The 21,751-nt window shown below is 57.4% G+C and overlaps 1 protein-coding gene across 3 annotated transcripts in view; it reads right to left on the bottom strand.

The window, feature by feature from the left end:
* The window catches only part of LMX1B (LIM homeobox transcription factor 1 beta), a 102,791-nt gene extending 88,771 nt beyond the window's left edge, over positions 1-14,020 (bottom strand). For all 3 annotated transcript variants that reach the window (XM_059828912.1, XM_059828913.1, XM_059828914.1), the window contains exons 1-2: positions 13,882-14,020; positions 13,368-13,554 (exon numbers count right to left, since the gene is read on the bottom strand). In XM_059828912.1, the coding sequence (XP_059684895.1) occupies positions 13,368-13,554; positions 13,882-14,020 (326 nt within the window). The remainder of the gene's footprint in view (positions 1-13,367; positions 13,555-13,881) is intronic.
* Positions 14,021-21,751: the final 7,731 nt, after the last annotated feature.

The following is a 21,751-nucleotide window of genomic DNA, read 5'->3' as shown; positions in this document are numbered from 1 at the left end:
GGCTTCAATTATGCTAGACAACCAATATTCATAGGACATGTATGAAAAGAAGACAGCTTGCTTGCCTTGGGCTTGTTTTCCAACCTTTCTGTAAGACACAGATCAGCACAGTGAGCTCCACTACCGCCCAGCGCTCAGTCCCATCGCCCTGGACCAGCAATGGAGCGCGGTCGCTTGCGGGACCATGGACCACCCGGCTCTGGCCTCTGCCACGAGGGACGCGGCGGGCAGGCGGGTGGCTGCAGGGAGCGGGCACTGCCGGAGCGCTGGCGCTGCTTCAGTGAGTCCTCCCATCTCCTCCATGGGGAGCAGCGGCCGGACGGGGAGGACGCTGCGCTGGGCAAGGCTGCTCTCCCTGTAATTGCCCTGGAATCTCTGGGGATTCTCCCACATAAAATTAATGCAGGCGCCATCAAGGCTAATGCATTCCACACCCACAAAACCATGCTGGGGAACTGGCCCGGGCATGGGTAGCGAGGCCGAGGCAGCACAACTCTAAGGACCAAGCTAGCAGGAGCTACACACCCCAGAGCACCGCCTGCTCCCTCCGGCTCGGGACACCCTCCCAGGAGTTCAGGGACCCCGCAAAGGCCACACGTGCCGCCGCAGCCCCCAGCGCAGGACATGATGGAAAGCTGCTGCTGAAATACAACCTCTGCCTCCTCCGTGCAATGTTCTCCCACGGCAGCTCCTGCCGGGGCTGCAACAGCCGGGAGCAACCAGGCTGCAGTGGCTGCAGTGGGGGATCCCCCCAGCAGTGGGATTCGGCCTCTTCCTCCATTAACAAAGTAGCTGTCGGTTGTAACGCTTTCTACTCGCATCAGCTGAATCACTTGTTTGTTGCAGCTCCAACCACCAAGCCTGGCAGGTTCAAACCAACGATACCAAGTAGAGATAGTATCACTGCAACATTTCACATGCCATTTATTCCCTCAAATAGTTTTACCCCATTTGTACTTTTGCAGCATTTCATAAACTGGTCTTAACAATAACCTGGTTTTTTGTACTACAAGTAGCCCCATCACTGCGTCCCATCTGTAGAAAACCAGAGCGTTGTTTTCCTTTTTACACACGCACAAGCCAAAAGGCACACACAGGACATTGTAGTATCTGCTGCGAGCACTAGTGCTCATGCAAGTGCCGCAATAAGCGCAAACAGCACATGACTACAACACTGTTACTGTCACCCGTTCATGACTTGCAAAGGGAAAATGTGTGGACAGCTTCCTTGCAGCTTGGGAAAACGTTGGTAAATACAGTAATGAAGTAATAATTTCTCATACGTGTGTGTAAATAAATAAAAGTGAGAGAGTATCCAGATATTGCAAAGCTTCAGCATGTTTGGCTGACAAGAAAGGGAATCCTTAGAAGAGCAGTGTCGCGCCCAGGGCAAAGAGATGCCCAGAACAGGTTGCTTTTCCTCCCCAGACCTCGGGGAGAACCAGGCTATGAAAATCCAGGCAGCTGAGGCTGTCGGTACTGCCTCCCCCAGCGCTGGGTGGGCAGAGGCACCGGCACTGCAGCAAGGCTTCTCAGCCAGCTCTTGGCACCGGTGATGGCACCAGCGCCCACACTTGTCGGCTGCACACCTCCAACCGCAGGGCAGACCCTCACCGAGCTGGAGCCTGCGGGCGTGGGGCAGGATCCGCCCGATGCCGGGAAGCACAACGTGAGCCTCCGGCAGATGCACACACCTGCCCACAGCGATGGCAGAGTGGGTGCTGCCACCCATGATCCCACCCTCTCCTTTCCACAAGGGGAGAGCTGGAAAGGGCACTATGGCAGCGGCAGAGCTTAGAGCCGCCACCTCGCCGCATGGGGCTGGGACAGCGTCAGCCAGACGGGCTGCACAGGACGTCGAACCTGAGCTCCACAGGTGCACGCAGGGTCACTCCAGTCCTCTCACCCCAGCGTGTGCCGGGGACATCTGACAGCAGCTGCCGCTGAGCTCCAGCAGTGTGAGGTGGTACCGGGGTCCCTGCTGCCTGCCGCAGCAGGGTCTGCACCCTCACCTGCAGGGCTGACAGCCGTCCTGGAGCCTCTGCACTTCTCCCTTCCCAGGTGCAAACTGGCAGGCTAGCTCGGTGGGCTTTCTCCGGACGGCTTCGGTCCCCTGAATTTCACTGAGCCTTCCTTCATCACCTCTGTCACGGTTACAAAGTAGAGAAGCTGAGTCTGTGGGATTGTTTGCATGTAATAAAAACCAGACTGACATGTAATAAAATTAGTATCAATAGAATCACTTCAGAAAAACATTTTCTCTTAAGATTTCAGGAAAGCTGCACACAATATGCAAAACTCATTCACTGGGGCTTAGGGCAGACGGGCTTTGTGTTGACCTCTGCAGAGAGGTAGGTCTTGCTTACTGTTCCTTTCTTTCTCTCTCTTCCTTTCTCACTCTGGACTCTAATTATTAATGATCAGAAGGTGAGCAGGAAGCACTCAAAATACAGTATTTGCATTTCCTCAGTGCAGTCATCAGCGAAGCGGCTTGCAAAGGACCACAGAGCCACCAGCAGAGCAGGGAGCACATGCTTGGCTTTGTCACAATGCTTAATGAAGGAAAGGGATTTCTAAAGCCCCACTGCTGGTACTAACGTTCATATAGGGCCCCACCACAGTTTCCTCATCAACTCCGGTGCGAGTGGGAGCTGACCCATAGGGTCATGCTCCACATGTGAAACTTTTCTTGTCATCAGATGAAGCCCATGCCAAGATCCAACTGAGAAGACAACTCACAATGTTAACCTGTGACTCCTATCTAGGGTGGGTGTTGCCTATGAAGAGCCCCATCCCCAAAAACTTCAGCGAGCAGCTCCACCGAGTTCTCTCTAGACACTTGCTGTCAGGTAAGTAAACTGACCTTGCATGACACTGCAAGCCACTGCACGCCAGGGCAATTGGCTTCAATGGCATTACTCATGGGAGCCCTGGGAGCGGAGATTTGCCGGCTCAGGCCCCTGCCGGGGCCCACGAACTGGCAGCGTCAGCCCCTCCGCGCAGGGAGTGTTCCCCGCACTGGTGACTGCTGCAGGAGGAATGTGCTGCCAACCTCTGTGAGCGCTCGCAGCCCGCTGTGCACAGTGGTAATCTGAAGATTGCTCTCTAAAATTATAACAGATAGGTACTGACTCAAGCCTGCATGTACATACAAACCTTCACGGAGTGGATACTCGGTCTGCAAACCACGATTATTAATAGCGGGGGGGAGGAGGAGGGAGGATCAGCTCTTTCTCTCCTGAAAGTCAGAAATGCAAACCTCTCGATGTCCAGGCAGAGCCACCTGAACAGGTACCTGTGTGACCCCACCCCACATACGCAGGGAACCCCAGCTCACCTGCCACACACCAGCTCCCGCTCACCCACCACAGCCAGGAAGAGCCAGCCCGTGGCTTTTGACATGTGTGAGCTCATGAGCAGTGCCAGCACAGCTCCAATATCCTGAACACGTCATGCGACTGGGTAAGGCGGACGGACCAGGTAGCCTAGATGGCCAGCTGCTGGAAGAAGTAACCGAGGTGGAGATGGGGCTGTGTGCCCGGACAGCTCCCGCCCTTGCTGCCGCAGTGGGACCCTGGGAGCTGGGTCATCCCTCGCTCCCCCCTGCTCACCACCTTCCCACAGCTCCCCGCAGCACCTGGTACCTCTCCTGTGGCTCCTGACCATCGGGAAAGCTCACGATGAGGCTCACAAGCTGGGCAGGCTGGCCTGCTCCCGGCCAAGATCTACCACAGAACTGAGGGCACAGCACCACTAGAGTAAATAGCTGAAGAGCTGCTGCACTAGAGATAGCTTAGCACAGATCATCAACTACAAAGAAATGTCTGCAGAAGATCCTGAATATTTATGAATGGTGCTGGGGCTACCAGACTATCGCGTACAGCTGGACCTTATTGTACCAAAGCTTCCCCCTAACCGAAGGTAGCTCGCCTCTTCTGCAGTCATTTCAGTGGTTTGGTTTGCATTTTTCATCTCAGTTTCTTGATTTCCTACAGTGCTTTATTGTGATTTGCTAATAAACCTCTTTGTACGATACAGAATTAAACACTTGTCTCATTTCACATGCATTATCAAAAGAAACCTCAGCAAATGTACCCACATGCCCCCCCCCCCCAAAACTGGATTAAAGCTGTGACATTAAAGAGACAATGAGAAACCAGAGAAGCTGCTTCCATTGGGAAGCTGCAGGAGCAGCTCTCTCAGGTGGCAGAAAAATGCTACCTGTAAGCAAGCTGATTATGTCAAAGGATAGGATCCCACAGGTTGAAAACAACTGTTCTGTAGAGCGGATGTTAATGAGAATTGTAACCTTTCTCACTAATGAGTTTTGGCAGGTATCATGCTGCAGCCCAAGGGTCCAGTCCCGCGGAGCTCCCAGTGACCCCAGCTCCAGCTGTGGCGGGCAGCGGTGCCCAGCGCCCTGCCGAGCCCCACCTGCGGGGAGCAAATGCTATTCCCATACCATCCACAGCCCCATTCTGTAACGAATGTGCTTTCTCACTAGTACACGAGGAATACACCAGTGCTCGATTTGTAAGGAGCAACGATGTTTCTATCAGTCTGAGAGAACGATGAGTAACCACGGGCTGTAATTAGAAATGCTTTAAAACAGTATTAATAATCTCTTCTGCAAATTCAAATTTGCTGCTTCCTATCGTAACAACAACCCATAACAAAAGTAACAACTGCAAAAAAATATTATCGATGTAGACTGTTATTATTTTTTTGGTTTTGTTTTGTTTTTGTAATCAGTGAATGGTGATCCAGGTTACACAAAGGAACAAACACATGAAAGCAAACTTCCTAAAAGCTACCAGGAGGATTTGGTCCTCAGCATGTGCACATAAATTCCATTAGCTCTTACTGGGAGAGTGCACGTGCACACTCGTACATTATAAATAATACACTGATTGCAGTAAAATCAAGAGCCAAATTCTACCCTTTGACAAGCGAGGATATCTCTCACTGAAGTCAATAGGAATTGCATGTTCACAAGGTCATGTCAACATTTGCAAAGGAAAATTTTGTGCATGTTAAAAAAAATGTTATGTTTTGGAAGCAAAGCAAATGACCTTCACAACAAGTATTCTCTGTAAATGTATTGGCTTGTTACAGGAGCATCAGAGTATAAACCCTTATAAAGCTCCCAAGAAATATGTTATTCCTTGTTTATGTTGATATTAAGGGCATTTAATCAATTTTTGCCTGCTGTATCTATAAAGAAGATCACTGTAAAATTTCAAAACCGACAAAATAACAAACTGGAATTAATCATATTAACGATTCCTTTACTATAATACAATCTCGCAAATGTCTACGTGTTCAGTTGCCCACGGGCAAACAGCTTTTGAAAGGTGAGCAAAATACCCCAGTTCTGTATGAGCATCGCGATGAGAAGCACGCAGGTGGGTTTAGCTGGGCTGCTACATTTCCATCTCAGTCGCAAAAGGTGGTGTAACAGATCCTGGGTTCCTCTGGCAATACGGATCTGAATGTTTTACCTTCTTGAGACAGTGGATACTTAATGTTGCACACAAGATACTTCATTTTAAGCGGTTTGCTTCTACATAATCTGCATTAAAATTGCATCATATGCCACATATGGTGCTTTCTACTTATACGGTATATTTAGCATCCAACAAAGGGCAATGGCAACACATATACTCTGTGTATGTGTTGGTCATATAAAAGGAGAAAATATTTGTTATCAGTAATTTATTTGGTAACAACCAGAGCCTGTTTTGCAAAATGGCTGTTCTGAGAACAGTCTGTTCAGGTCCAGGGAACAGACGTCCCCGTCCGCTCTTCACACCCCTCTCACAGCAATACCTTGCCCTTCCTTTTCATAGCACCCGCTGATGCCAGGGGCTAGCTCTGGTCTCGGTGACTGCGTTAGTCACAGCGACTGGACAAGTTTGTCAAGATGTGTTCAAAGCAATTGCAGACATACCAAAAAGTAAAACAAGAGTAAGACAATATTTCATTTGAGGAATATCAGTCTAGCCAAAGCAAGTCCAGGAACGTAAAGTAAATGTAAGGTTAGTATTTAAAAAAAAAAAAAAAAAGGAAAGAAAACACAGTCAAACATCTGCCTCAATTTTATGTTGAATTTAAAGAGGCACCTAGAAACAGCGAATAATTTGCCTGAACAAGGCATGCAAGATTTAGATCTGTATTAGCATGCATGTTATAAACACCAAAGAGCACTACATTTAAAACCAAGTCAGCTCATTTTGCCTTACAAGTATTGTCATTTTTTTCTCTCTTATGGTCTCTATTCTCAAACTTAGATGTCTAGCTTTACTTTCAACATTTATTTTAAATTAGATATGAAGTTGTTTACATATTTTTTTACTTAGTTACTGATGAGGAAAAGTGGTGTCTCCTTCTCTAAATGTTACCAGTGCTGTTAAAGCTCCCACTGCTGCAAAATAATCTTATCTCCCCTTTACTTTTTTAAAAATATCTTAACTCAGAAAACACCTCTGCTTTCTAAAAAAATTCTAACACTTTTTTATCAAACAAAAACCAGTTTTAACTCATAGCTTTAGATGCAGCATACCGCAAGGTGTATATTCGATATTCATTCCCTGCCCACTTGATGTATTTATTCCATCTCACTTAAAGAAAGGAAATTTCTGTTCTTAATTGCACCTCTCCAAATCCGAAGTAACTCATCTGATTTCGTTATTTGGCTGCTAGAGACTCAGCTGTCAAGGCTCACCTCACATTGTTACTTGTAAGTAACCTTATTCTTTGTCTCAGAACAAATGTGGAGTTTTATATTTTGTAACGAACAAGAAACTGTCATTTCATTATGAGTCAATCTTTGCCTTGTGAGTAATGCAATCATCCCCAAATCATGCCAAAAAAACCTTTCTACCACACTAAACCATCCAAGAGCAATACCTGGTTTGTTTACCTTTACTGGAGATTACTGTACAATTCACTTCACAGTTTTATTTATTTACTCGCTTGCTTTCTTACCTCACTTGAGCAATAACATGACATATCATGCGGGCAAAAAACTGTAGGCAAAGAGAAGCATTTATCCCTGTTTTTTCTGCAAGTGTGTCGTTCGACGTGGTACACCCTTTATAGAGGATACCATAATGGTCTTTTTCCATCTCCCTGGGGTTTAAAATTCACAGCCTTTTTGTGAATTTGCATTTTACGCAACTCGTGACATGGTCCGAGCCAGTCCAAGCACCAGAAAATCCCTTTCTAGTATTATCACGAAATATTACTGTTACAGTTACACACTACATTCTTCCAAAACTGCTGCAAGAACTGAACAGCGCAAGGAGAATTGTGCAAACCAAACAGACATAAAAGGTACTTGCCTGCTCTTAGCCTAGCAATGATAAGAAAAAGGAAGTATTTTGCTAATCCCTCTCTTTCCCCCCAGGTTTCCCCACTGAGGACGTCAGCAGACGTCCGTGGGCTTCGCTGTGTGTGTGTGCCGGGATGGGAGGTGTACGCACGTGTGTCTGTGCGCCCAAAGGCACGCAGCCCTCGCTCCCCAGCGCAGGGCAGCCAGCGCGGTGGCCTTCAGCGCGCCTGTCAGTACATCCAGGGAGGGCCCCGTCCGCTCTTCTTGTGCACGGAAACCTCCCACCGACGTGCGCACCGAGTACGCAGGGAACTCAAGCTCTCGTCCAATAATTTACTCTATGTGCTGTACTGCTCATTCCAGGAGAAGGAGATATTAAATAAATTGAAATCAATTCCCGTTACAACAAGAAGCAGCAGATTTAGTATAAATTTGCATTTTGTCTGGAATGAAAAACAGAAATCACAGCTGCTTTATGAAAAGCATACTCCTTTTTCTCCTGACTATTTCTAAATTAAGCAGCCTCTAGTTGTTACTAAATATGTGCCCGCCTTTCAAGTTCACCAGAGTAGTAAGTGTTTTAAGATGTACCGTGCCTTATAGGTTGCTCCCCAACGGAGACAAGCAAGAGAGGTACACATTTGCAACCGGAATACACTAATAACATAATTTGTCTAAGAAGAGACATTATAATCCAGCTATTTTATCATGATATATTATTGATAGTTGAAAAGGTGTGATGCATGCCTTTGAACTAGTTCAAAAGTTTAGGCCAAAAAATAATAGATGTGATTTCTAAACAGAACACAAAATGTTCCCGTTTGTTCCGTATTTCAGTGAAGAAATTTTTGCAGCGTATTTCATATTTATTGGCTGTTTTTTCTCAGGTCAGTAATTAAGCATTAAAAATTATCCTCTTAATCTAATTGCATATTGCCTACATTGCAGAAAGATCCTCCCTATCATTTTCTACCGTGGATTAGTGCAAATTACGTATTACCATTGCAATCGTTTTGTCTGATAAGGTTCGAACGTTTGCAGCAGAAATCCAAAATGTCTCCCCAAATTCCCAAAGCACGTTCCATTCCAGACCCCCGCTAGTATTTACTCAGCCTGCCTCCTAACCAGCTCTAGGGTCGCGGCCGGCCCTTCCGGGCCGTCGCCGTTCCAACGCCCGTGCCGCTGCCGTTCCAACGCCCATGCCGTTATCTGCCCCGCAGTCTCCCTACGTGCTGCAGAGATGAATTCCTGCTGACACGGGGGGGACCTGCGGGGGCTCTGCCCGATCGCGGCTGCTCTGCTGACGTCATCGGCAGAAATAACAGCTACATTTCCTCAGCGGTCCCGCTTCTGGAATTGTTTCGAGGTGCTAGGAAAGCCTGATCATACAGAGAATTTTTGATCGGGCTGATGTGTCTGATAGTGCAGGGCGGGCTGGATTTTCAGCAAAAAATGCCAGAGTATGTCAGCGACTTTTAAAAGCATTTTTAGTGGATGACATAACTTTAATCATTGCTCCATGTCCTGGGCATGTGCTTAGGCTACTCGTCATCTCTAACTTTCAGTCAGTTTTTATGCTCTTTCCTAATGACACACGCACGAGGACTAGTGCCAGTCTGACACGAGAGGCAAACGGAACGGAGGGGGACACCGCTGCTCTACACAGTTTTGCCGAGTTCAGATGATGAACGATTGCACTGACGAGCGTAACGACACTTCTGGTGCTCCTCAGTTAAAAAAAACGTAAAACTGAAAACAAATAAAATCTTCCTGTTAGCAAATAGTTATTACCCGTTCTGCATGTAGCAGAATCTGGGAGCTCAAGTCACCTCTTGTACCACGGATCCTGCCTACATTCCACAGCCTGCGCTCACGACAGACATGCACTCGCTCCCTCTGGAAGAAAAGTATCATTCACAAAAATAAAAGACATTTACTACTAGGAAGCTTTTGTCTTATTTCAAATACAAAACGCAACTGAACTGGGAAACATCAGCCTCAGTATTATACTCATGTGAAAGAATTTCTAAAATCTGGAGAGGGTAACATTTCCCTACAGCAACGAGGCTTCGCAGCATTTTCTTTCCGTCCTGCGAGGTACATGCTGCTCCGTGCTGATTGTACATAAAAAATAAGCCCAGTCACTGACAAGAAAGGACTCAAAAGATGAAGAACAGTATAAAGACATACCAGAAATACACGGTAAGTCTTTTTTAATAACATCCAATAACGATGCTAAAACAATGCCTGACATACCTTGAAGAATCTAACAAAAACGTAAATATTTCTCTTTCCCACCCTAAGCAAAACTTAGAATGCATTAATGAAAAATTATGAAATAGCAACTGTGATTGTTTGCTATCCTATCCCTTGAATAAATGACCTCTTTTACAGCCTTTATTTCCAAAGCTAGAACAGGAATATGGATCTTTCTAGAAATTACATGCATTTCTTACATATGAAATATGTAACCTGAAACAGTTATTTTTCATAGCATATCTTTTTTTAATATCAGCAATAACTAGGGCAAATCGTTACGAAACACTGAGTAGTGAGATAAAAACAAAACAGAAAAGAACAATCACAAAACAATGAAAATATACAAATGGGAAAGAAATGTAATATTTATAATTATTAATGTTTTATAGCAGGAAGCACTGTTATGAATGGCACAATAAATAAATTCATTTAAGCAAAGAACCAGAATATAACTACCGCAAACCCCCTATTTTTGATAAACATTCATTCTGAATGAAGGTTTCAGTTTGTCAGAAAGAAAACTTCTTTTAAAGAAAAAAAGTGTAAGTGTAAGGTTCCAAATGTGCAACAATCCTGCAATTTGGCAAAGCTTTCATTAAAATCAAAGAGATTCTGTCTGACTTGGCCTTGCAAGAGCCAGCCTCCCTGGTGCCATTGTACTACGCTATTTTTTTTTTCCCCTTAAAAACCTTGCAATCATAGGTACCTGTGACCCTCAAAATCTTCAATTTTAGCAAAATAAGTACTCTGCATTAAATCAAAAGATCAGGATGTACTCGTGCGAAAATTTGTTGAATCTCTTGTATAAAAAGAGCCTAAAATACACGCATAGCTTGTCCCACTGACGGACCGATGATATTTTTGTGATAAATTACACTTATCAGGCACCTCTGACTACTTCAAACTGTGCTTGGGCCACTAATCTGGCTCCCCCAGGATTTATCCCAACATTCCAAGCATAGGGGTAGCGTCAAACAGCCAACATTTTTATTAAAAAAAAAAAAAAGAAAAAAGAAAAGAAAAATGTTTTCACCCTTCCCCCTAATGTGAAATGCCCTCATCCAAGGATGGGCAGTAATCATTCCTGACCCAGTGAAAGGTTTAAGGTCTGATATCTGACCCATCAGAAGCTTGCTTTCATTAGAAAGACGAGACACCAGTTTTCCAAAGATATACACACAGCACTTGATTATAGTCCTGGGAGTTCTGGAGAAATCTGACCTTTAAATTACATTACTATGTACAGAAAAATCTATTTAAAGCAAATTTCAGTAACTAAGATATTTAAGTGATCTTTCTTCTCTCTCTCTTTTTTTTTTTTTTTTTCCCCAGAGATCTGTAAATAGGACTCAGGATAACAAAAAGCATCTGATTTTACTGATACCGTTCTTCCTCTGCACTGACACCGTTCCATCTCACTACTCCAAAGCACGCTTCCTTAACATACAGGCGTTTTACATCCCGGTTTGTTACAGCACGGGACGACGGCTGTACCAGCACGCTGGGGATGACTTGCACAACTTGCTCGTGGCTTCACTCCTCCCTCCACTCTCTTACTGATAAAACTGATCATCTGCATCGCACAGCCCATGAGAACTGCCTGCATGTATGAATAGCTATTTTTATCCTCTAGCTATCATAAAAGAATATTTCTCCGAGTCCAAAAGGCAGCAGACAGGGAAAGCACACAAACAGTGTCAGGGTAGTTTCACATGTTTGCTCTTTCAGGCTAATAAAATTTCGGAGAAAACAAATTTTGATTTACCGTGTCTCCCCTCCCCTTTCCATGAGCTGCTGCTGCTGTCAGTCCTTAGGGGCACACACAGCAGGTTATCATGTAATGTCACACTAGGTGCTGGGATTCAACAAAGGCTAACATGTTGATATCTTTTTATTGCTCGTCAGCCTGCTTACCCCATTTCCCCCCGTACGATTGGACACCTTTGATAATACGGAAAGTTCGGAAGCGGTGACATTTCTATTTTCAGTCAGAAAAGTATTTCTGTTTTTACAGAGCAATAGTCTACGATGTTGCTTTCTAAGTCGCAAAGCGTGATCCTTTATTTCACGGAAACTAAAGATGGGACTTAGAGGGTACCTCTGGCTGTAATTAATGTAAATATTTACATGGCCAAATAATGCTTCCTTAGGTAGCCTGAAGACTGTTCTAAATTCTTTCCTAATTAACAAAAATATCTGAGGTAGTACTACCTACAGAGGCAGAAGTTTCATCGACCTACAACTACAGCTGCCACGAGGCGTTTTATTTTGCGTGGAAGCAAAAGGCAAACTCTGTGGAAACGCTCCCTACACAGGGCTATGAGAAAATACAGACAGCGCTGAAGCCCCGGCCCCCGTGAGGGCAGGATCACGGCGGCCCAGTGAAGGCAAGCTCCGGGTTATTTTCATGTGAAGCGCCCGGGCCCGTGGAAGAGTCTCTGGTAGCGTGCTGGCGAGGGCCGCAGTATGAAATAACACGTTTTGTTGTAATTCCTAAACAGGGGGACATTTATCTGGGCCATTTATACAAGAGTTATAACCCTAACAATATTTATACTCAGCATGTCATGTTAGCATTTACTACCAGTTTCCATGGAGATGGATTTTCATGCTGTAGCTATGAAATGCACATTGTTGCCACTAAGCCACTTCAGGCCTTTCTGGAAGCCTGCTGAATGCCTGACAAAAGTTGATGCAAACCAATAGTTGTTGTTCTTTGTTTGTTGCCAGACTTCTAGCAGAGCCATATTATGTCCTAGTGATTGAAGTGCCCATGTTCGCCCCCCTCCCGGCACAAAAAGGATCCTCAATTTCGGTGACAAGCATGAAGTGGGCTTCTGCAGGGGAGGACAAACACGGCGCGGGGCAGGGGCTCTGTCTCCGCGCGGGGACGCGGCGCGGCGGGGGGCCGCCTCCCGACAAAGCCTGACATTTGGGGATAAAGCCGAAATAAAATAAAGCGCGGGCAGCGCCCGGGCCGGGAGGGACGGGGCCAGCGCCGGGCTCCTCCTGCCGCGGCCGGCCGCGGAGGCACGGCCGGCGCCAGGCCCTGCGGCCGGGCCCCGCGGGCATCGCCGCGGCCGCTCGCGCACCCTCCGCGCCCGACGGCGGGGCGGCGGCGGCGCCGCGCCCGGGCTCGCTCCGCCGGGCTGGCCCGCGGGAGCGCACCGACGGCGCCGCCGAGCCCCGCTCGGGCGCCCCGGCCCCGCCGCCGGGCAGCCGGCCCCGGCCGCCCCGCTCCGCGGGCAGGTCAGCGCCCAGGCGCGGCCGGAGCTGGCCGCCCGCCGCTCCCCGCCGGGGCTCCCGGCGCGGCGGCGGGGCTCGCCCCGGGCAGAAGGGCTCCGCGGGGCGCCTCCGAGCGCGGCGCTGCCGGCGCTGCCCGGGCGGCGACAGCCGCGGCGAGCCGCGCCGGGCCGGGCCGGGCCGCCGCCGCTCTCCGAGGGCGCCGCGGGGTCCCGGGCCCGGGCCGCGGCGGGTGCGAGCGGTGGGGAGCCCGGGGGCGGGGGGCAGCTCCCTGCCTGGGACGGGCGCTGCGGCTCAAAGTTTCTCCAGTCCCGCCCGCTGCCTCCCGGCGCCGGGGTCCCCGCTCGCCGGGGCCGCCACCCGCGCAGCCGCGGGCCCCGGCGCGGCGTTTCCCCGCTCCGCCGGGCTCTGGGCGGCGGCCCGCGCGGAAGCGCGCCCCGAGCCCGCAGTGCGCCGCCGGGCCGGGCCGGGCCGGGCCGCCAGAGCTCCCCCGCCGGCGGCGGCACCGCGCCGGGCCCCGCCGCGCTCTTACTGTTGGTAGTCCTGCTTGCAGTAGAGCTTTCGGTCCCGGAAGTAGCAGCTGGTGGTGAGGGCTTGCTGACACGCCGCGCACTGCAGGCACTCCTCGTGCCAGGAGGACTCGTTCACCCGCATCAGGAACCGGTCCGAGATGGGCCGCTGGCAGCCCTCGCAGACGGCCTGGTGCTGGCAGTCCGACCCTGCGAACGGCAGACAGCGGCGTGAAGCGCCTGCCCCGGCCCCGCTCCCGGCCCCGCTCCCCCGACCCGACCCGACCCCGGCCCCGGCCCCGTTACCCCGGCCCCGGCGCAGCCGGCGGGCAGCGCAGCCCGGCCGGCTTCGCAGCTCGGCGACATCGGGCTTGACGGCCGCCGCCGAGCCGGCGCCCCGCAAACGTCGGTGAGAAAGTTCCGCGCCCGCCGGCAGCCCGCGGCGGCGCGGCCGGGCCCCGCCGGAGCGCAGCCCCGGGCGCCGAGCGGAGCGCCCGGGTCGCTTTTGGCGCAGCCGAGAAGCGAGCGGCAACTCACCCAGCAGCACTCCTAACGTGGCCGGACCCGAGCGCAGAGGGTGGTCTTCCATTTTAATACCGTCCAGCATCTTTGAGCAGTCCGACTGGCCCCGCGTAAAGCACCTTTCCAAGGACTCGGGACCTGTTGCGATATCCATGGGGCGGGCGGCGGCGCTGCCCGGCGCTCCGGGGCGGCGGGGGAGAAGCGCTGCCGGGCGGCGGGGCCGGCTCAGCCCCGCGTCTGGCCGAGCTCGGGGACACTCTGCGGCCGGGAGGAGGGAGTCGCTTTTATTTTTATCTGGGAGACATGAGGAGCGTTTCCTGCCCGGACTTCCAGAGACGGGGGGCAGAGGAAGGAGCCGGCGCCGCTGCCCATGGGGGCAGCCCGCGCTACGCGGGCGCGCACATGCCGCGCACACGGCGCAGGGCAGCCCGCGGTGTCACCTGCTCGCCGGCAGCGCCGGAGCCCCACGCCCTCCGCGGAGGGCCCTCCCGGGGCCGGGCCGGGCGGAGCGGCGCGGCGGGGCCGGGCGGGGCGGCGGGGCTTCCCCGGCGCTCCGCAGCCCATGTGCCATGCGGCGTCCCGAGGAGCCGCGCCGTTTAGAGCAGGGGCCGCGGCGGAGGAACACACCCCCCGGCGCCTCACCCCTCCTCAAACTTGCTGACATTTGAACTCCATTGGTGCGCGCCGTATCGCTGCGCCGCGGTGATCCGTCTCCTCGACGTCAAATAGTGCCCTGGCCCCGCTGGGCCCCCGCGGCCCCCAAAGCGCGGCGGCGCCCGGGGCGCGGGGCGGGCGGGCTCCGCGCACCCCGGCGCGGACGGCGCGGCCGAGCGGCAAAGCGGGCGCGGGCCGGGGGCGCGCCCCTGCGGGCCGGGGCCGGGGCCGGGGCCGGGGTGGGGGGAGAGCGAGCGCGGCCGCCGAGGATCGCGGCGGAGCGGGGCCCCGGCCGCTCCGCTCCCCGCTCCGCTCCCGGCCCGACGGCGGCTCCTGGCTCCTGCCCTGCCCGGGGTAGGTAGCAGCGCGCGTCCCACGCCGGGCCGCGGGCAGGTGGTGGCGGGACCGTCCCTCGGGGCGGCCGACGCCGGCGGGGACGCGGCTCTGTCCCGCGGGCGGCGGCGGCGCGACCGGCCCCGGCGGGGGACGCGGGACGGGGCGCGGGGGCCGCTCCGCGCCCGCCCTTCGCTGCCGGGCGGCTCCGCACCGTCGCGGCGGGGCCGCCCGCGGGAGGGCCCGGCGGCCCGCAGCGGCCCCAGGGGAGCGTCCGGCTGCCCCGCGCCCTCCCGCCCGCCGCCGTCCGCGCTGCGCAGCGGCCCGAGGGCTGCGGGACCCTCCGCGGCGGCGGCCCGGGAGCGATCGGCGGCGGCCCCGCGCCCGCTGCCGCTGCCTGAGCAGCGCTTACCGCAGAGCTCCGGGCGTGCTGCGCTTTAGCGCGCCTGGTCGCTAAAGCGTTTGAGCGCGCGGAGGCCCCGTTTGTGTGCGCGGTGCGTGTCTTTGCACGCCATGTGCCTGTGCAGAAATAGCGTATTTGAGCAGGCTGCGCACTTTGATTCCGTCTTAGGAAACAAAACAAATGAGAAAGGCGATCCCCACCGATCTCCCCGTGCTAGAGGGAGAGCGCCTGAAATCCCGCGTCTCGGGCTTTCCTTTCGTTTTTGTTTTTTGCCGATACCGTTAAAAATCTAAATCTGAGGAAATAAAAATCCGGGAAGGATTCCGTGCGGCGTTCCTTAACGTGACCCATCATATGCTGTGACCTTGCCGAAGGAAGGGAGTTTATTTTGTAATGCTCCCAAAATATTGATATTTAATAAGCAGAACAAGTGTTAACTTGAATTACTTAATGCTTCTTTTTCTGGGTCTTAAGATAAAGCCTTCTTTTTATGCTGTCTTCGTACAGAAACACCTCTGAAAGAAATTCGTGATTATGTTTTAGTTAAATATTTTGGAAAGGTTTTTCAGCAATAGAGCTTCTTTGGTTTTTGTTCTGGACAGTACAAATCTGAAACCCTTTGTAGCTAATGCTGAAAAAATAATATCTGATTATTTAATTCTGAGATCAAGATAAAAGCTGCTTAGATTTCAGAGTTCAATCAGTGGAGAAAAGGCTTCTCGTTTACATTAATTTTTTATGTTCCCTTCCTATTTTCGCGTAAGGAGTCAGTGTTCCCCATCACGCAGGGCTTCCGTCAAATTATCTTCTACAATTGCGAGGAAAATTAGAGCCCTGCTTTCCGCAGTAGTTTTCGTAACTTCTCGTTAAAAAAAGAAGAGAAAAATAAAAAGCAACGCTGTGCGGCAGAACAGTTGGGAGCGGAGCGGGAACCCTCCCAAACTCGCACCCGCAGCAATAATTCAGTCTTAGTTCGTGGGCTTTTACTCACAAATATCACACCAGAGATTTGTTGCTTCTTGCCATGTGTGTGTACGAACACTGCGCCGGGTAATTATTATCCCTGCCTCTTACCCCGAGAACAATTCGATGAGGTGTTATATTCGGTGTATATAGTGCTTTTAACGAAAAACAAAATACAATTAAAACACCCACGCGCAAAACCATCACAGAAATAAAACCAAACCAAGACTAACGCAACCCCACCTCCCCGTGGCTTGGTTCTAATTCTCTGTTTATATGCAAGGCGAACCTTTCTGTTTTGAGGTGTTTTGTTTTAATTTTGAGAGTCGAGCAAGAAATGCGGCCGGTCACAATTCTGCATTTTCTAAGCCAGGCAGGGAAGGACGAAGCGCCGGAATAAATAACGGAGGGCTGAGCCCGCCCGAGGAGCCTCCGCGGCCGCGGCAGTCGGGCTGCGCGCTCGCACCAACCCGCCCGCTGCGGGCGGCGGTGCCGCTCCGCCGGGGCGAGGCGCCCGGTCCCTGTTCCACGTCCCTCTGTCCCGCCCGGCGCACACGCAGGCGTGTGCCAGGCGCTCCGGGGAGCGCTGCGGGGCTCAGCGGAGGGTGCGCGGCGAGACGCGCTCCTCCGTGGGACTGCAGACGTGTGCGTGACAGAACCTCCTCGCTCGGTGTTCGCGCGTGTGCCGGCGAGGGACAGCGAGGGACCCCGGGCTGCTCGACAGCGAGGACAGAGGAGCTCCCCGCTTTCTCTGCGTAAGCATGCCGTCCCCGGTCGGGGTGCGTGGGTGTCTGTGCATCCCGGCTGCCTGCATGCGTGTGCAGCCCCGTCTCTGCCCGCGCGTGTGCGTCCCCGGCTGCCTGCATGCGGGCAGCCCCGCCGGGCGCAGCGCGGGCTCCCCGCGGTACGGGCGTGCGCCGCCCGCTCCCCCGGCTGCGGCGGGCGCGTCCCTGCGGGGTGCCGTGCGCGCACCCCGGGGGTGCCGGGGTGCCCCGCAGGGTGCGGCGTTTGCTGCGCTGGCGCGGGGCGTGCGGTCCAGCCGTGCGGCGCGTGCAGCCCCGCGGGGTGCGCTGCCGGATGCGCGGGTGCACCCCGGCCGGGGGAGGCGGTGACCGCGCAGCGCGCACGGCCTGGCCCGGCCCGGCCCGGCCGCCCCCGGCCCGGCCCGGCCGCCCGGTGCGACGGGGCCTCGGGCGCAGCCTGCCCCCTGCCGGCGCGCGGCGGCACGGCCGGGGCTCCCGCGGGCGCGGCGGGGCCGGGAGCGGGCCGGGGTCAGCCGGGGCGAGCAGCGCCCGCGGGGCCGGTCGGCCCGGGGCCGGCGCCGGGGCTCGGGCCGGGCGGGAGCGGGGCCGGCCGTCCCGGGTGCTGCCCCGCGGGGAGCCGGCGGCGCTGGCCGCCCCTAGACGGGGCGGACCGGCCTCCCGCCTCGCTGTGCGCGGCCGCCGGCCCCCGGCTCCATCTGCGGCGCCCCGGCGGCGGGGCGCGGGGGGAGCCCCGCGGGGCAGCCACGGGGGCACCGGCTGACCTTGTCCTGTTTTTCTCCGCCCACAGCTGGACTCAGCGCCTCGCTGGCCTCCCGGAGCCCCGACCCTCCCCGCGGGGACACCGGCCCGGCTGCACGGCGGACGGGGGCCGAGCTTCTGGCGGGTGCAGCCACCGGGAGGGAGACCGCCGGGCGCCCCTCGGGCGGCCTCGCTGCCGGCGACCCGCGGAGCTGCCCCCGCGTACCGGGCGCTCCCCGGAACGGCTCTGCAGCCCGTGGCTCCGACCGAGCCCCCGGCGGCGGCGCCGCCCGCCGCGCGGTGCCTCCCCGCCGCCGGCTCTCCGCCCCGGGCCGCCGCCGCTCCAGCGCCCAGCGGGCCGGGCCGTCGTGCGGGGTGGTCACACCGCCGGGCGCCGCCGGCCCGGGAGCCTCGGCGGAGCGGGCCCCTACCCGGGAAGAGCCACCGCCGGGTGCGCGCGGTGATGACTGATTCAGCCCGCTCTCCCTCCCTCGGAAGGATAAATGTAAGCGAGCTGCAAAGTGTAGTTACTAATAACAATAACAATAAATTACCGGGCTGTTGCTCAGTAGCGCAAACAAACGCTTGCCGTGAACCACGCGGAGCCTCCCCGCGCCTCGCAGCCGCCCCCCCGGGGACCTGCCCGTCCGCCGGCCCGGCTGTGGCCCGGCCCCGGGGAGGGTCCCTGCCCGCCCGGCAGCCTCTTGGAGCAGGTGACCGGGCCGCGCCAGGGTCGGACCAGCGCCAGGGGCCGGGGCCGGCCGCACCGCGGCGAGGCCGCCGAGGTGCCCGGCTAGGCACGGCCGGTGGGTGGGTGGGCTGGAGCCGGCGGGGTCCGCGCTCCGGGCCCGCCGCGCTCGGTGTCGGCGCGGCCCTTCGAAGTGCCTGACCCCCGCCCGGGGAGTCGGGGAACCCCCGCGCCGTCCCGGAGGGAGCGGGCCGGCAGACCGCGGTCGGAGGCCGCGCCGCGTGGAAGGCGGCGAACACCGAGCCGGTATTTTAATTAAGCAGGGTCTCTTTGATATAGGCAGCCTGATGCTATCTCTGCGCGCTGTTCCCTTCACGGCAGCTTTTGGGTAGGAAAATTGCTGAGAAAGCTGGATCACACGGAGCGCCGGAGCCGCTCCGAGCAGCGCCAGAAAGCCCCGGGGAAGGCGGCGGGTGCGTGTGTGAGTGCGCGGCGCGCTGGGAGTTCCAGCTCAGCTGTGGTGCGGTGCGCGCTGTGTGCATTTTCGGGGGGCCTGGAGGAACTAGAGTCAATTTACCATGATTAAAGGCACAAGCAAGGAGGCGCCACACATTTGCATGCGCCTTCATCTTTCCTAAGTGGATTTTTGAGGGCAGCGCGGCAGACAGACTCGGGCTCCGCGTCCCCCTCCGCCGGCGGAGCGCCTCGCCGTGCGGCCTCGGGAGCTGGAGGTGTCGGACCCCTCGCCCGCCCGAGGGCCGAGGGAGCCGCGGGACGGGCCTCGGCACCGGGGCCCCGTCGGGCCGCGCCGCCGCCCGGTCCCTCCTGCGGGGACAGGCGCGGCTCCGCGCTGTCCTCCCTCCCGCCGCGGGCCAGCGGCTCGCCCGGCGTCGGGCACGACGCGCGAGGGCCGCGCCCGCGGAGAGGGCTGCACTGGCGGCGCGCCCCGGGCGCCCCGTCTCCCGCTGCCTGGTCGCCCGGCTGCGTTACCAGCGCAGTCCCGTCCCCCGCCCGGGCCAAGAGCAAGCGCGGCTGCCCCCGCCCCGACCCCCTGCTCTGAGCCACACGGCCCGGCCCGGCCCGGCCCGGCAGCAGCCGCGCTGCGGACCGGCCATGGCGTCCGGCCCAGCGGCCCCGGGCGGGCGGCTGAGGCCCAGGGGCAGCGGTGGCGGACGCCGGGGTCTCGTCTCCCGGCTCCGGGTCCAGCTCAGACCAAACCAAAGCGCTCTCGCTCCCGACCGGCTCGCTCCCCCGGGGCTCCCTGCGCGCCAGGCGCGGGCAGGGACCCGACGGGGCGGCCGGGGCAGGCCGAGCCCCCGGCTGGCAGCGGCATGGCGCGCACATGTGTCCCCGCGGCGGCCGGTGCCAGGTGCAGGGCTGGGGGCAGAGTTTACCGCCAGGCCCTGACGGCTCTGCGGGTTTCCCAGCCCGGGGGGCTGGGGGGGTCTTTTCCCAGTTCAGGGCAAATGCCTTCGTTTCACTGGGAAATTTAACCTCTCCTTGGAGTTGGATCCATTATACGGGTTTAATATCCGCTCTTTTACAGCCCAGTGTTGTAAAGGCAGCAGCCAGGTCTGTGAACTCTGACATGTGCACCCGCGGGGGGGGGGGGGGGAACCTGCCGGCGCGGGGCGCGCCTGCGAGCGCAGCCTTTCATCTGCGGGGCCGCCGCACCGGCCCCGCCGGCCGGCAGCGGGAGGGGGCGGCGGCGCTCCCCACCCGTGCTGCTCGGCCGGGCCCGAAGCGCCCGCGCTCCCGCCCGGTCCCTCAGGGCCCCCGCCGCGGCCCCGGGGTTCCGCAGCTCCCGAGGCGCCCCCGGGGGTGCTGGCGGGGCCCCACCGCTCTGCCGCTCCCGGGGAGCGGGCTGGGCCGGCGCGGCAGGTGCCCCGGGGGCGCGGGCGGAGGCCGGGAGCCCCAGCTAGCCGGGCCGGGCGCTGCCTGTCCCGAGGGCCGTCCCTGCCGGCGGGACGCGCTCCCGCGGAGACCCGCTCCGGAGGGCCGCCTCTCCCGCACAGGCGTGAACGGGGCGGTGCGTCGGAGGGACGGGAAGGGACGAGGCGACCCCGAACGTTCCGCTTTTTCTCCCGCGAACTGGCAGGTGCGTGGGGCGGCCGGAGCGGGGGCACCGGGTCAGCGCTGACGGCGGGGCCGGGCCGGGCCCGCGGCCCTCGCTAGCCCGGCAGGAGCGACTGGCGGTAGAGGCCCGGCCCCGCGGGCACGGCGAGCGCTCAGCGCCGGCACTGCCGCCGGGCGGGCGCTGCTGCGGGGCGGCGCCGGGAACTGCGCCGGGAGCCCGTTCCGCCCGCGAGGACGGCCGCGCCAGGCTGCCCGGCAGGATCCCGGAACCCGCGGGGGCAGCCGCCGGGGACCGGGGGTCCCGCCGCCCCCCGCGCAGTAGCCCCGTCTCCCGGTGCGCGTCCCGGGGCGGCCGCTCGCCGGGCGGGGAGCGGGTGCCCGTGGGAGGGGGCCCGCTCCTCGGGGGGGAGAGAGCTGGCCGCTCCTCCGCTTTTCCGACGCGCTGAGGGGTCATTTCTATACGTTTAATCTAAAAAACCCCTCGATTTGCAGGGAAAAAAAAATCCCAAAATTCCAACAACGAGAAATCGTTCCCTCCCGGGGCTGGGCAGCCTCCCGGTTACGACTAACGTTTCCCCCCACCGTGTCGACGGGAGCGCGGACGGCGGCCACTCCGAGCCGCTCTCCTTCCTCCCCCGCAGCGCCGGGGCCGGCGGAGCGCGGGCAAGACGGCGCCGGGCCCTACCGAAACCGGCTCCATCGGCCGCCCGCGGTTCCGCGCACCCCGCGCTCCCAGGGCCGTCTCGCCCCTCGCCGGCGGCGCAGGGTCCGCTGCGCGGAGGGAGCCCCGCCTGTGCCCGCGGCCCTTCCACGCTACTCGCAGCAGAGCCCGCTCCGCGCCCAGCTCTCCGCCGGGAGCGCGGGGACCGCGCGGCGGCCCGTCCCCGACCCGCCGAGCCCGCTGCCGTGGGATGCTTGTCGCCTCCCAGACCGTCCCCGATCGCCCAGAGCCCCGCGTGGGGCCGGTGCGGGTGCGTGGGCCAGGTAGGGCCGCGGTCCGGCCCGTGGAAAGCACCCAGCCCTGCCGCGGGGCCGCGCAGACACCGGTCCGCCGGCGCGCCCTTTGCGCGCCCGCGCAGCGCCGCTCTACCCGCGGGCAGGCTTCGGCCGGGAGCCTCCTCCGGCACGGCGTCCTCCGGATCGGCGTTTCCCCCGGCTCCCCCGTCCCGGGGAGAGCGGGCCGCTCCCTTCACCCCCCCCGCGGCATCCGCTCCCGCGGGAGCCCGGGCCCCGGCCGGCCCCGGCCTGGCGGGTGGCCGGGGCGAG

The sequence above is a fragment of the Gavia stellata genome, chromosome 24 (genome assembly GCF_030936135.1).
Source record: "Gavia stellata isolate bGavSte3 chromosome 24, bGavSte3.hap2, whole genome shotgun sequence".
Lineage (NCBI taxonomy): Eukaryota > Metazoa > Chordata > Aves > Gaviiformes > Gaviidae > Gavia > Gavia stellata.
The sequence above is the reverse complement of the archived record's forward strand: the minus strand, read 5'-3'. Positions and strand labels throughout refer to the sequence as shown.